General features: G+C 43.4%; 1 protein-coding gene across 3 annotated transcripts in view; it reads left to right on the top strand.

Moving 5' to 3' along the window:
* PELI1 (pellino E3 ubiquitin protein ligase 1) overlaps positions 1-9751 on the top strand; it is a 42686-nt gene extending 32935 nt beyond the window's left edge. For all 3 annotated transcript variants that reach the window (XM_021555845.2, XM_021555842.2, XM_021555844.3), the window contains 6 exons: positions 1746-1887; positions 2125-2254; positions 3764-3865; positions 5861-6058; positions 6170-6358; positions 7283-9751. In XM_021555845.2, the coding sequence (XP_021411520.1) occupies positions 1817-1887; positions 2125-2254; positions 3764-3865; positions 5861-6058; positions 6170-6358; positions 7283-7849 (1257 nt within the window). In that variant the 5' untranslated portion in view covers positions 1746-1816 and the 3' untranslated portion in view covers positions 7850-9751. The remainder of the gene's footprint in view (positions 1-1745; positions 1888-2124; positions 2255-3763; positions 3866-5860; positions 6059-6169; positions 6359-7282) is intronic.
* The last annotated feature ends 4740 nt before the right edge of the window (positions 9752-14491 follow it).

The following is a 14491-nucleotide window of genomic DNA, read 5'->3' as shown; positions in this document are numbered from 1 at the left end:
GCACTTTGAGCACCAGCTGAGTGATGGGTACCCTCAGGCTTGAACCAGGACAGCTGCCGAGTGGAAGTGCTCACTGCTTCCCAGGCAGCAGAAATAGCTTGGTGTCACGGTTCTGGAGATGGGACACAGACGCTTCACAGCAGTGCTGTGCAAATCAGGTTCACTGCAATGCACTCATCTCTCAGTGGGTCAGGGTACTGTTGTGATAATATTGTGTGTGCTAACCAAAAAGACAGGCTGCAGTTCACTTGTTTCAAGCACTGTGAAATTTACAGTACCCAGACTTGGAAAAAAGAAGAGATTTGGAAAATAATGAGAAATTAAAGGTTTGTTGACTTTCCTGGTTGTGTTCTGCAGGCATCATAGCAAAAGCTTTGAGAATAGTGTGAAGTCTTCACCTTTGTTATTGAGAAGCCCTCCCAAATATGTGGAATAGCAGGAAAGAGCAAATTTGAAGTTTTAGAGCACCGTGAGCTGATTGCAGATGGCAGTCAATGTGTGCATGCTGAATAGGAACTTGTAGATTTGAGAAAACATGTTGAAGGCCAAGCTTCTCTGTGAAGGAGCAAAGACTGGGAGAGAAGGTCAATAAAGGGATCTTTGCATCAGATTCTGAACAAATGGGAGCAGGCTGTCAAGCACTGCCACATCTTTTTCCCTGTTCTTACGACATAATGTGGGGATAGATAAAATCTGCATGATGACATCTTTTCTGCTAATAACCATGGTCTAGTCAAGGTAGAAGAAAGTGGAGATGCAGCACTGTAGTTGTGATCAAAGTTGATGACAGGATTCAAAATGTGCTGTGTGGGTCAAAAAGTGCATTTGCACAGAAGGCAGAATGTTACCCATCAGTACTAAAAAAGATTAGCAGCTCTTTGAGTTGGTATGAAAACTCACCTGGAAGGACCAAGGGAATGTTCTTATTTCTGTTTAAAAAAGCCTCAAACAGGCTCTCATTAGCTTTATTCTTTATCAAGCAAGTGCTCTGCTGGGTAGGCTTTCTCTAGAGGAAGGTCAGAGATGAGCTGCACAGGTCAAAAGTGCCTGAAAATGCTACTAATGAGAAGCTGTAAAAAATACAATATGAACTGTTCCTCAAAGCAGAAGTCTGAGTAAAAAATTCACTTCAGGACTGTTTTCATTAGGAGTTACATGGAATTCCCTCAGGAAACCTCCTTCAAACAGATGTTTATATCACTTCTGTCTCTGGCTGAACATGAGAGATCACATTGCACACCTTAAACTTTTATGGTAGGCTTGATATCAAATTGTCCTATGACTTCCTTCCATCTGCAAATCCAGAAGCTTCTTGGAAAGCTCTGAATTAGACTCTTCCCATGAAAACTTTTTCCTGTCTGACTAATGGACTGGTCTGGCTTTGTGGTTTTATATTTTTAATTCAATGCCTCTTTGGCTCTATTTCTCAACAGCTGAATGAAATAAAATAAATGAAGCTATGTATAATTTATTCTCAAAACTAGCATGGAGGAAAGCAAGTGTGGATGTTTTAAGGCCGTAGTGGAATTTTCTAAATGTATTTTTTTGGCAATCTGGCACTTCTTCAAGGGAATTCAACTTTAATTCATGTGGTTTTATATATATGCTTTTAAAAATTATTTCAGGCAAAATTAAAACATGGAAAACCCAGAATACTGTACTTGCAGTATCAGATTGGTGTTTAAGTCTGTGTAATGGGAGTAGAATATTTTCTCTTACACTTAATTTTGGTTTTATTTTTACAGGAAATAATGAAAAAAGTGTGCCACAACTCTTGATCAGAGACCTGAAGTTTGAGAAGTCATTAGCTAAGCTCATGTTTTCTCCTGATCAAGAAAATCATCCATCAAAAGCACCAGTCAAATATGGTGAATTGATTGTATTGGGGTAAGTGTGTGTAAGAATCTGAGAGTTTCCTATGCTGTAATCCTGTGGGCATGTTTCAGTAGTGTGTTAATCGATTCTTGGATTTAGATGTGATTAATTGAAAATGTGTAATTAGTAACACTACTACTTGAGGATACTTGGTGCTTAGAATGAAAGTTCTTGTTGGTCTTTTTTCTCATGAGAAACAAAGTAATGCAGGAATGATGGGCTTTGTTCTTCTTGTGTGCTTTTTGATAGGTACAATGGGTCTCTCCCAAATGGAGATAGAGGAAGAAGGAAAAGTAGGTTTGCTTTATTTAAAAGGCCCAAGGCAAATGGGGTGAAACCCAGCACTGTGCACATTGCCTGTACCCCTCAAGCAGCAAAGGTAAGCTCCATTTCTCCCTTCAAGTCTGTCTGATTTCACCTTGTGTCATATAAAGAGCTGTTAGGAAATGATTTAAACAGTATAAATTTGACTATGAAAATAATGGTTTGTATTTATCCAAAGTTTTTTAGTACCTGTCAGGGTTAGCAAGAAACAATTCAGCAGAGAAGATTTGGTGCGTAGTCCTTGCTGTGGCCAGAAAAAAAAATTAGTTTTGAAGCATGAATGTTCTGGGCACAGGCTAGTCATATAAAAAGCTTTATGTTTTTTCTTCCAAACTCACTACAGACATCTGTTCCAGACTTTGTGGTTTTGTACTCACTCTGCTTTAGGATTAACTTTGCTTCACGTGCAGCTGACTTTTAAATGATCCTTTGCCAAAGCTCCACGTGCGCTTGGTGCTCCATCCAGTGGGTAGGAGTTTCCCAGGGTCAGGACAGGTGGGTTTTGCACGGTATGTTTCACAGGGCTTCTAATCAGAGTTCCCATTAAGAAGCAGAAAAGGAAGGGCTTAGACCCTGAAGTTGAACTGTATTTCATGTCAAAACTAACACATCATAGCTAAGGTATTGTCATGAAATATTGTGGCTATTCATGTGTGTGTACAGTTGTGTCCAATAACTAATGGAGCATTTCTACTAAAACTATGGAATTTGAGGATGCTTAGTGGTTCTTTAGAAACTATCAGTGACAAGATCAGGCCTTTAAACAAACATAGTAGTGTTAAATGTTTGACTCCTAGAATATCTTGACCCTAAATTCAGGGAATGTTATAAAATGTTCTGAAATCAGAAGCATTTTTCTACCAACATTCTTGTTGCTACATTTATATTAGATCTGTGAAAATAACATCTATTTTTATTTTTGCAAATTCTTTATGGTCTGGTCAGTGCTGTTTAGCAGCACTTTTAGAAGTGTTGGTTAGTTCCCTAGTAGGTAATTGCAAAATGGACATCTAGACTAACAAAGTGAAACCTTTGCTACAACTTCTGCAATGTATGTTGAGTTTCTCAATTTTACCCTGTTTACCACCGCTTTATCTGTATATCTTAAATCAGTCATTATTGATTTTACTACTAACTCAAATCCTCTTTTTAGAATGAAGTCCCTAAATTTTTGTCCTCACTTTGCTGTTGGCCAAGTTCACTCTGGCCTTCTGGCCATGAAGGTGTTATATTCAGTTTTAGCCTTTGCATTTGGTTGTTTTGTCCTTTTGTGTTCAGGCCAGTGTTGCGTTAAAACATGACTAATGATAAACTCTAGTTATGTTTATTTAGTTGCAGCATGTGGTAAAGAGACCAGTTTGGTCTGTTGCTGAATCAATCCTGCAGCTTTTTTTTAGTGTCCAGGATTGGGTTTTGTGAAGTTTAACCGCAGGTGTGACATTAACAACCATCTGTCTTAATTAGCAGAAGAGTCTGATGTTATATATAAATATTGTCTGCTGTGCTACTGTATTCTGTAGAATTATTGTGCACTGGTTCAATAATATTTGGCATTTTTCCATAGGCAATAAGTAATAAGGACCAACACAGCATATCTTACACTTTGTCTCGAGCCCAGACAGTAGTGGTTGAATATACTCATGACAGCAACACAGATATGTTCCAGGTATGTGAAGCTAATGTGTGCATGTGTTCTCATTTTTGGTAGTTTCAAACAAGGCATCTTCTCAGCAGGCTTTTTCCCTCAGACCCAAAAGTTTGTGTCAGTTTCTGAATTCACTATTCAGAGCAATTTAATTCAGTTCATTCCCAAGGCCATCCTGTGAACAAGGCTGTGTGTCTGTACATGTCTTTTAGACTTGGGCAAAGGTGAAAGTTGGGAGGTTTTGGGACTAATGCACAAGATTATGGTTTTGTCTTTGTTTGCTGGTCTGCAAGTCACATAATCTGTCTCCTAGTCCCTCCTTACAAAATGAAGAATAAAGGGCACCTTTCTCTTAAAGCACTTGGAACTTTGCTTCTGGCATTTACAAAGGGATTTGGGATCAGCCAGTTGGAGACAGGGTAGAAGAAATACAGTGTGGAAATACAGGAAAGCTTTTGGCACAGCTAATACGAAAAATACTCTGAACTTCTTTAAGCAAACCCAGAAATGTCTAAAGCACTGGGAGATGTGAAGAGAGGAGCCTCAGTGCTGATCCTGGCAGTTGAAAACAACTTTGCTGCAGTTCCTGTGTATATGAGAAGGGACCACAAACACATCTGCAACTGTGGTGTGCCCTCATATCTTTTAATTGTTTCCTGTTTTTCTCAAAAGGAAGGGGTTTGTTTTGGGGTTCTTTTTAACATGTGCTTTGTTCTCTCTGATTCCCACACTGTGATCTTGTGCAGCTTTTTTTTTTTTTCCTCTCGTTGTTGCCACTAGTTTATGGCAGGGAGTTTTGCTGTCACAGCATTTAGCTGTGACGCCACTGCAGGATCTAAGGAGGTGGGAGGTGCTGGGAAGTGGTGGAGGAAGCTGCTTTGCAACTGCAAATACAACAGAGCAAAAGGACTGTAATGAAATCACTGCAGCATAAGTTTTGCTTATGTGAGTGTTCTCTCTTCAGGCATGCTCTGGCATGTGTGCTGCTTTGAAATTGCCCCTGGCAATCCTCGTGTACTCATAGGTTATCCTGCCTAAGAAGCAGTAGAAAAATAGACTCTGACAAAGCAGTTTTAGTCTCATGAAAGCTCTTCCACCCTCACCAAAAAGCACCTCAAGCTTTTGGGTCTCTTGCTCAGCAGTTAATCAGTCTTAATATAATCACCTATTTTCAAAGAGCCCGAGAGCTCTACAAGTGAGTGAGTAGTAGTGTGTAAGGGGGCTTTAAACCCAGCTATATGGATGTTTGGGAAAGGGTTATTACTTTTCCTCTTTGCAAAGAATAGTACAAGATGAGTTGACTGGAAAAGCAGGGATACCTATGCAGTTTTATCAAACCCAGTACAGTTGTGTGGGACTGCAAGACTCACAGTTCCCTGCAGCCAGAAAAGGAGGCACAGCTACCAGCAAAACCTGATTGTAGTCAGAAGTTACACTCTTATATTCTAAATGTGTAAATGTAGCCCCTCTCTGTCACAACCACCTGGTACCTGATTCTTCACATGAGGTTTGCTGCTTCTCAGAGCCCACCAGAGCTGAAAGACAGCTCACATAATTTAATTTTCACTCATCTATACCTTGACTTAGTCTGGCACTGTTCAGAATGTTCTGGGCATACAAAGTGACTGTATGTCACTGTTCTTCCCTCTAACTGCTGTTCTCTGGCTCTTTTGGTGTTCCTGCAGCTGGTCTGCCTGACCTGAGTGCAACCTCTCTGATGAAAAGGCCTTCAATGGGAAATCATCTCAGAACTGACTTAATTACATAATTTTATTTCTCCTTCCTTCATTTGGCTGTACTCAGCTTTCAGAATAACTGATCATTTGGAGGCAGAAAAATTAATTGATTCAGATGAGGCTTTAGAAAACTAAATTGATAGATTGGTGGACAGGAATGCTTTAAACTGTAATGTCATGATTTTTGTATTATTGCTTTTAATTGCTTTGAATTTGAATAGTCCTAGACCCAAAGACACACTTCTGACCAGTTTTTTTTTTTTTTCCAATGCTTTTCCAGATTGGTCGGTCAACAGAGAGTCCTATAGACTTCGTAGTAACAGATACAGTTCCTGGGAGTCAGAGTAATTCAGATACACAGTCTGTGCAGAGCACAATATCCAGGTTTGCCTGCAGAATCATATGTGAACGTAACCCTCCCTTTACAGCAAGAATATATGCTGCAGGATTTGACTCCTCAAAAAACATTTTTCTTGGGGTAAGGGAATTCTTTTTCTTTTTTCCATTAAAAGTTGTGCAGGCTTATTTTTTAAGCCTAATACATAACTCCAGCCAAATCAAAGGTTCTCATTGGTGCCATTTCTTTTAGGAGAAAGCTGCAAAGTGGAAGACATCAGATGGGCAAATGGATGGACTAACAACAAATGGAGTTCTTGTTATGCATCCTCGTAATGGGTTCACAGAAGACTCCAAGCCAGGAGTATGGAGAGAGATTTCTGTATGTGGGAATGTGTTCAGCCTCCGTGAAACCAGATCAGCTCAACAGAGGGGAAAGATGGTGAGAGAAGTGACCAGTGTTTTATGCAACCTGTTTAAAATGGTGCAGCCATAAGGGGCATAGTTTGGGCATAGAGCTGGAATCTGCTGGAATTCCAAGTAGTTGTCATCTCTGCAATTAGTTACACTGCCTCTTATGTGTCTGTCTGTGTGCACAAAGGTGTCTTGCTCAGCCAGAATAACTGAGTTTATCTGCAAACTAGGACTTTATTGCACATCTAGGCTGCTCTTCTAAACTGAGTTTCCAGTCTGCTCTGTATTTTTGCAAGCTCTTCTAGGCCTCTGCAGATTCTACAAGTATTTTCCTGATTGTCCCTTGTGAGTTTATGCTTTTCCCACTTTCCCTTTTTTACAGAAAATGAATAGTTACAATTTTATTGGATATTCATTTCCATGTTGGCATTCTGAGTTTTCCCTCTTCATTTTGTTTCCAAAACATTGGTGACATTTCCAGGAGATATTTGTGTTCGATGTGACTTGGGATGTCTCAGCAAAAAGAAATGCTACACTGAACTTTTTAAGCAGCGTATTTAGCTAGGAGTTCTAATGGAAGGAGGAGAAAGCCATGTGTAAAGGGGTGTTTTAAGAAAACAGTCTTAAAATACGATGGACTAAAACAGTCTTGTGATACTCCTTGAGGCATTTCAAGTAACATAGTTGAGAGTGCTATAGGGATGGAAGAGAGAGTTGTTAAGATGGGAGAGGAGCTTTTCTTGACTCAATGTGATCTCTTTTAATGCACACTTTAATGGGCAGAGAGAACCTGATACTGGTACCGAGTTCTCTATGGGTGTCTTGTGGACACAGTCAGAAGCTGCTTGAAGCTTTGCTGGATCTCCCAGGCAGATTAGCATTGTGGAAGTGCACGTTGTCACTCTTCAGAGATCCTTAGGTGACGGCTGTCCGTGTCTGTGTCCATGTCAAGGTGGAGAACGAGACGAACCAGCTGCAGGACGGCTCCCTGATCGACCTGTGCGGGGCGACGCTGCTGTGGCGCACGGCCGAGGGGCTGGCGCGCACGCCGACCGTCAAGCACCTGGAGGCTCTGAGGCAGGAGATCAACGCGGCCAGGCCCCAGTGCCCCGTGGGCTTCAACACCCTGGCCTTCCCCAGCATGAAGAGAAAAGATGTTGTAGACGAAAAGCAGCCGTGGGTGTACCTGAACTGCGGCCACGTGCACGGCTACCACAACTGGGGCAACAAAGAGGAGAGGGACGGCAAGGACCGCGAGTGCCCCATGTGCCGCTCCGTCGGGCCCTACGTGCCCCTGTGGCTCGGCTGTGAAGCGGGGTTTTATGTGGACGCCGGACCCCCGACTCACGCCTTCAGCCCGTGCGGACACGTGTGCTCAGAAAAGACAACTGCATATTGGTCCCAAATTCCTCTTCCTCACGGTACTCACACTTTTCACGCAGCCTGTCCCTTCTGCGCGCATCAGCTGGCTGGTGAGCAGGGCTACATCAGGCTCATTTTCCAAGGGCCTCTCGACTAACACAGGTGTTCCCAAGGACTGCAGTAAACTGATAAGCTAAGCGATTCTCATTTTTAAACCAACCGTTTTTCGTATTCTCTGGGCTTTGCTGGTTTGCATTAAGATGAAGAATTTTTTGGGTTTTTTTGTTACAACAGCTGAATCCCTCTTTATTGAGAAAAGTCTGGAAATAGAAGAAATGGGGGGAGAAGGGGGAGACCTCCTGCTTTTTTTGGTTAATAGCTACATCTGAAGAGGTAAAGGAAGTGTTGTAGAGTGAACTTCAATGCCTTCAGTTTAATGGTTTTTGAATCACGTGCCCACAGTGTCTTGAAAGGTGTTTCATTCTTTTTGTATATGGAGGGTAAATAGTTCAAAGAACATTAGTTTACAGCTTGGATGCAAACATTGTAAAATATAACATGTATATTAACTCTTTTCTATTTATCTTTATTATTGAAAACATTTAGAATGTTTAGAGAGTAGCATGGTCATAGTGTGTTACATCCAGCAATTGGATGTGTAGAGTAGTTCTGGATGGAGAAGAAGGTGGGATGAAAATGGTAGAAAAATCTTTTAATCTAAAATACTGAGTTCTTAGAATAGTTAAAATGCTTTTTAAACAAAGCTAATGCAAATTACGATGGCGTAAAGTTGTGTTTTAACCGTGTTGAAAGGTAGCTAAGAAGGACTTCTTAAAATGTCTTTTTGGTAGGACTGTACTTAAGATCTGGTTATGAGGAGAATATTTACCAGACTCTTCGAATATGCAACTTAGTCTAGATTAAGGATTTTTTTCTCCCTTCACGCTAACACTTCTCTTTTTTTAGCATTAGTGACATTTGTGAGGGTTTTTCCAATGTTAAACATGAACAGATCAGAAAGATTAGACTTGTTCTGGTCCTTGCTGTTTGGGGGTGGGGTGGGGGGAACAAGGGGAGAGGTGGATGCACCTGGGCACGTGTGTGGGGAGCAGTTTGTGACTTGGCCACAGTCCCAATTAAAATGGGGGACTGAGAGGGGTTTGTCAGCTGCATGCTCAGCCTTCCACCTGCTGACTGGTTCAGGGGCCTCAGGCCTGGCCTTTGCCCCTCTGCCAGGTGCAGATGCTCATCTGGGCCACACATGGAGCAGAGGTGGAGCCTGGTAGCCAGGGGATGTGTCCCTGCATCCTTGGGCAGCTGGGCACAGCTGGGCACAGCTGGCAGTCTCTTGGGAGAGCTGTGGCTGGGCTGAGCTCAGACCCTCAGTGTGGGATGCTGCCGTCCATGGGCTCTGCTTACTCTGGGCTCTGTCTGCTCTCCCCTTCCTCCCCCTCCCTCCCCTCTGCATCCACCAGAAAAGACCAGTACACCACATGCAGCTCTGCTGCCAGCCCACTGTGCTTCATGGCAACCTGACCTTTTTAGCATTGATTTGAGCTTTTTTGGCCAGCTTCGTACATTTTTTTTCAATATGTGCTGTATAATTGACAGTAAGAATATTTCTGTACTTTATAGCAAAGCTTTAGCTTTCATTTTTCTTTTGAAACTGTTCTAAAATTTTCTTTGTTTAAAGAGACCTGTGTTGCTTAGATGTCATGAATTACTTACTTTGACTGTCAATTATTTCTCCATTTTTAAAATGAAATTATATATATTGTTTGGTTCACTCAGGAAATGCATGTGTCAGGAAACCTGTACTATAATTTCAGTTAGCTGTCATGTACAAGTAACTGCTGTTACTCCCTTTCCATAGAAATATAACTGATTTTGACATTTTCCAGATTATATGCATTAAGTAATGAAACTTATGCAGCAAGAAATCCCTGTATTGTAGTTGTTCTAATCATCTTATTCAAACTATAGTATACTGTAGTTTTAATTTTTATTTGCAAATTAATTTATTTAAAGTACGTGAGTAAACACTTTTCAAAAACAGAAATTCTGGGACTGTGGCTTTGTTTCCAAGAGATGGGAGAGGGCTGGGGATGGCCCTTCTGTTGTCACCTCAGGTGGCCCTCTGTTCTGCACATATGGATTAAGAGCACAGGGAAGCAGCAGCTGCAATGACTTTGGACTTTTTCCCTGGTCATGGCTTTGAATGGCTCCTTTCAGATGAGTCCTCTCAATGTGTTTTATATTTAACTCCATGTTAAAGGTGAGATTGTTGTTTAAATGACACAGTTAAATGAGTAAGTTACAAATACTGAAATGTAAGCAAGAACTGAACTAAATTTTAAAATGGCAAGAGCTCTTGATTCTGTCTTCCACAAAATCTAATTGACATTTCTCTGGTCCTGATCTTGTTGACTACAGGAACATGAAAAGCCAGAAAAGAACACGATGAAAGCTACAAAGCAGTATGAGTAACACAGAGCTGAACTGTGAGCACAGATGGAGCACAGGATGGTAGGAGGAATATTGGGAAGTGGTGTTGGAGGCCCAGCTGGATGCTGATGCAGAGCCAGGGGTGCAGTTGGGTACATGCACACCTAACTGAGAGGGGAAGAAGAGAGGGTCATGCCCAATGTGCAGCCCTTGTTAAAGCCCTACCCCATTTCAGATGATGCATTATGCTTACACTGTACTTCTCTACCCCACTCCTCACCCCCCCAAAAAAAAGACAACCCAGACAAAGGTATGTGAGCAGAACTGGCTGTGTCTCTGGGGAGTGTTAGGCTAAGGTCACTCTTCAGTCTGCCCTACATTCTGCCTGTGCTATACTCTTCCTCACCCAAGTTTGGCTTGTTTAATCCCATTTTTAGAAGGGTGGAACATGGGCATTCAAACACTTGAGCCAAGGAAATCCCACTGTCAGAGGCAGCATAGCAATGGTTGAGTAGTTTGAGGAGCAAGTTCCATCACCAACAACAGCATCTCTAACTCTGGTACCCTGTTTGAGTTTCCCCAGGGTTCTGTTCTTTAATAAACAACTGCAGTAGTCTTCTGTAAAGGGTAAAGTGAATTTCAGATTAAAAGTACTCAAACAGATGACTGAAGCACTCTGAACTTTAAGGCCAAACCTTTTGAACAAATTTTGGTGCTGCAAGAGGTGGCACCTTGCTGGCTTTAAGACAATCACAGCTCCACTTGTGACAGCCTGCTTTAGCAGCTGCTCAGCCCCAGGTGAGATGTGGCCTTCAGCTGCTTTTAAAGGTTTGCTGGACTGGCAAGAAGCATTGGTGATGCAAGCAGCAGATGGGACAGGACTGTTCCCTGGGAGACCACTGCGGGTATAAGGAACTGGTAAGGGAATGAATGGGGAAATGACATTAAGTGTAGGTACTTTTCTAGCCTTAAAGTTCAGTGAAGCTCTGCAGAAGTGCCTCTGGAAATGAGCAGCCAGTGTTCTGGTTTGTGTGTGGCTGCCCTGTTCTGTGCAATGTGTAAAGCAGGTGATTTAATGAACTAATTTACCTTTCAGCTGTAGGAAATTGCATGGATTTAACTCTGCCAGAAAGCAGCAGCTGGCTAATAAACCCGTTTTGTTTTTTTTTCCCTAAGCAGAAGTGGGGCAGCACAGGGTGCTGGCAGGAGGGCAGGAGCATCAACGGGAGGTTGCTGTGGCTTTCCTGGGGAGAAGAGAGTGCTCTGGTTCCTTTGCTGACTCAGCCACTGTGTTGGAGCAGCCCCACGAGTGCCTGGTGTGGGCCTGAGTGGCATGGTGCAGGCTGGGGATGAGGTCTTCCCATCCCAGCTGTGCTGGGCTTGTTACACCTGCAGGAATGAGCCTGGTCTTAGGGTAGGTTTAACATGAAGTCACCTCAGGAGACTCCTGTGTTGGAAGGTGCTCTGCAAATCCCATAATAATCCTGCCGTAGCATGCTTGATCTTCTGAAGCGACACTTTCCAGGCTCAATTCTAAAAATACATTTCCAGTTTTGCAATCTAGATCTACCCTGATGACTACAGATACTTGCATGCTGTCTTTCAGCCTGAATTAGGCCTGGTTGCTGTTGAATTAGACCAGATTTTGTGGTCCTTGTCTTGGCTCATCCCTTTCTGTAAAAACACAGGCAGAGCTCGTCTATTTTTAATTGTAGCACTTGGTTTTAACATAAGGGCTGTGATCATCCTAGAAATGCAGTTTCTAAGGCTCTTTTGTGACTGTAGCAGATCACTTGTACCTGCACTGTTGTGCACACTGTAAAGAAGATACGGGAGGGCATCTCTGCAGGAGCTGTGATGGCTCCTGTGACTTGGATCAGGGACTCCTTGGCACGTGTGGCCCCTGCAGGGGCAGCAGCAGTCCTGCCCCTTCCCAGGTGCTGCTTTCAGGGCAGCAGCAGGAGCTCAGGCTCCTGTTTCCCCCTGGAGAACAGCTCTACATCACTGTGCTGTTGGGAGGCAGTATCCTCCTCCTCCTGTATTCCAGTGGGGAAACACCAGTAGGTGCTACTGCAGCAGGAGCAGCCAGCTCCTTCAGCTCTGCTGGTTCTTGGTCTGGTTCCATCTCTGAAAGCAAAAGGGGGCAGGTTCAAGGAGCAGAAAAAATGGGTTTTATTCCCTCAAGCCTCAGGTGCCTCTGTGAGAGCAGCCATGCCAAACCCAGCCTCTGGGAACTGCAGCAGGGCCAGTGGCCTTGGACGTGTCTGAGGCTGGGATCAGTACAGCATTAGGGAATGGCATTAGCTGTAAACCCCAGTGCCTGAATCTTTATGTTCCTGCCTTGGACCCCATGAGGATGAGCTGCTGCCCATCCTCCCTGTGCCTGGCAGCCCTGGCAATGCAGCCCATCCTGCAGTCACAGTGGGCAGGTGCTGTTTGCTTTGCCCAGCACTAAGCACCAAGCTAAGCTTGCCTAGATGCAAAGCCCTTGTGGGATCAGGAATGCATGGCCTGGGGCTGCATTCCTGGAGGCTAAGCTCCAGGGAAGATGAGTAACCAGAGGCAAAGTGCCAGCTCTGGCAGTCAGGAGCTCCCTGCCCACTCCCTGCCACTCTTGGGCTTGCTGCTGTTGTGCCTGGCTCTCAGTCCTTGTCCTGCTGCCCCTCTTGCAGGGCTGGCAGGAGGGGATGGGAACTGCACCAACACCGCTCTTGGCTGCTGTGGTGTTTGCCTGGCTCTGCTGGCACGGATTTGTTTGTGGCAGCAGCGAAGCACCAGCAAATCCTGGCTTCTGCCAGCCCTGCTGAGAGCCCCTTGCTCCAGTGCAGGGGCTGAGATATTCCATGGGAGTACAAATGACCTCAAGATCAACTCCAACAAGGACTTTCCTGCTGCAAAGGCAACTCCTCTGCAATTTAGCAATACCTGCAATATTGTAATGTTTTTATTTTGATTTAAGGTCACTAAACAGCTCTGAGGCAGGAGTAAATTATTAATCTACTCTGACTTCCTTCCTCTACCTTGTCTACATCTGTAGTACCAGTTCTGTACTGGGATTGCTACTGGAGATCTGCTGCCTTCCAGAAAAACAACGAGAGTGGAGTTCTTTGGAGTTTGAACACATGCCAGGATGGTCTGTTTTTCCTTTTTGTAGTGGAAAGGTCTCCTTCCTGAAAAGGCTTCCCCTCTTCCAGCCCTGGCATGGCACACGGACTCCTCAGGATTCCCTGTGAGCACTGCACGGAGTGTGAGCAGCCCAGACAGAGGAAGGAGGACATGGTAGTTCATGTTGTCAGTCAGATTTAAGTGTGGTTAAATGCAGTTCTAAATCAGTGGGAAAAGCTTTTTTATGTGTGTTTTCTTTGCTACTCAGTCCCAAGATTAACTGTCTGCTTATTTATACAATTGTCTTGACCCTTATATTTGTTTCTGCTTCAACATCCCCCCCCAAAGAAAAAAAATTAAATTCAGATAAAACATTTGCAGAGCAAAGTGAAAGTTTCTCAGTTGTGTTTGCTTTGCCTTAAGTGATTCTATTAAAAATATGTGACTTAATGCATTGAACCATGTTGGCTGCACTCAGGCCCTGAGGTTTTATTTGGTCACCTAGTTTTCAGCCTAGACAAGGGTTTCCCTTCAGTCTGACCTGAGAAATGCTGAAAAACAAGCTGGTCAAGGATGAGGGAAGAGCAATGGCTTTTCTGGGCTCTTGGGAAACAGCTCACAAAACTTGGGTCTTGTCTGTCTTAAGCCTGTCTCTGGGCTGAAGGAATCCATTTCTTTCTCTGGATCACGCTTAGATTCCAAGTACCTCCCACTTCCCAGCTCTCTGTAAAAGAACTTCTAATATAACCATCTTACAATTGGGATCTACCCGTCATTCCCTTTGGTTGGCTGCAGTTTAGGAGCTGGATGAACACGCAGCCTTCAGTGCTTCCATATCTACATCTCTCCAAAATAATATTTTTAGCTGATCCCAGAAGATTTGAAATAAAACAAATGCATGCAGCGATATTCTAAACTTGCCTAGATGCAAAGCTAAAAACTGCAGCTTACTGTCATGTGCTTGATGAAAGGAATTGAGTCAACTCATCCTTTCCAAAAATCCCATGCTTGCTTTTTTTTTTTTTTTTTTTTTGCTGTTGTGTGGGAGGAGGAGAGAATTAGTTATTCAGTGGAATGAGGACAATTAAAAGCAAATGCAGCTTCCAGCGATGCCATCATCTGTTCAGTTTGCCCTGAGCAACACAGGCAGCCTGGCTTTTTAATTGGCCCCTTTCCCTTCTGTCCTGTGCTTCCCATTGGCACAGGGACTGGCAGTTTCCAAAGTCTCCATAGTCTCCATAGGACTGTG

The sequence above is a fragment of the Lonchura striata genome, chromosome 3, assembly GCF_046129695.1.
Source record: "Lonchura striata isolate bLonStr1 chromosome 3, bLonStr1.mat, whole genome shotgun sequence".
Lineage (NCBI taxonomy): Eukaryota > Metazoa > Chordata > Aves > Passeriformes > Estrildidae > Lonchura > Lonchura striata.
The sequence above is the reverse complement of the archived record's forward strand: the minus strand, read 5'-3'. Positions and strand labels throughout refer to the sequence as shown.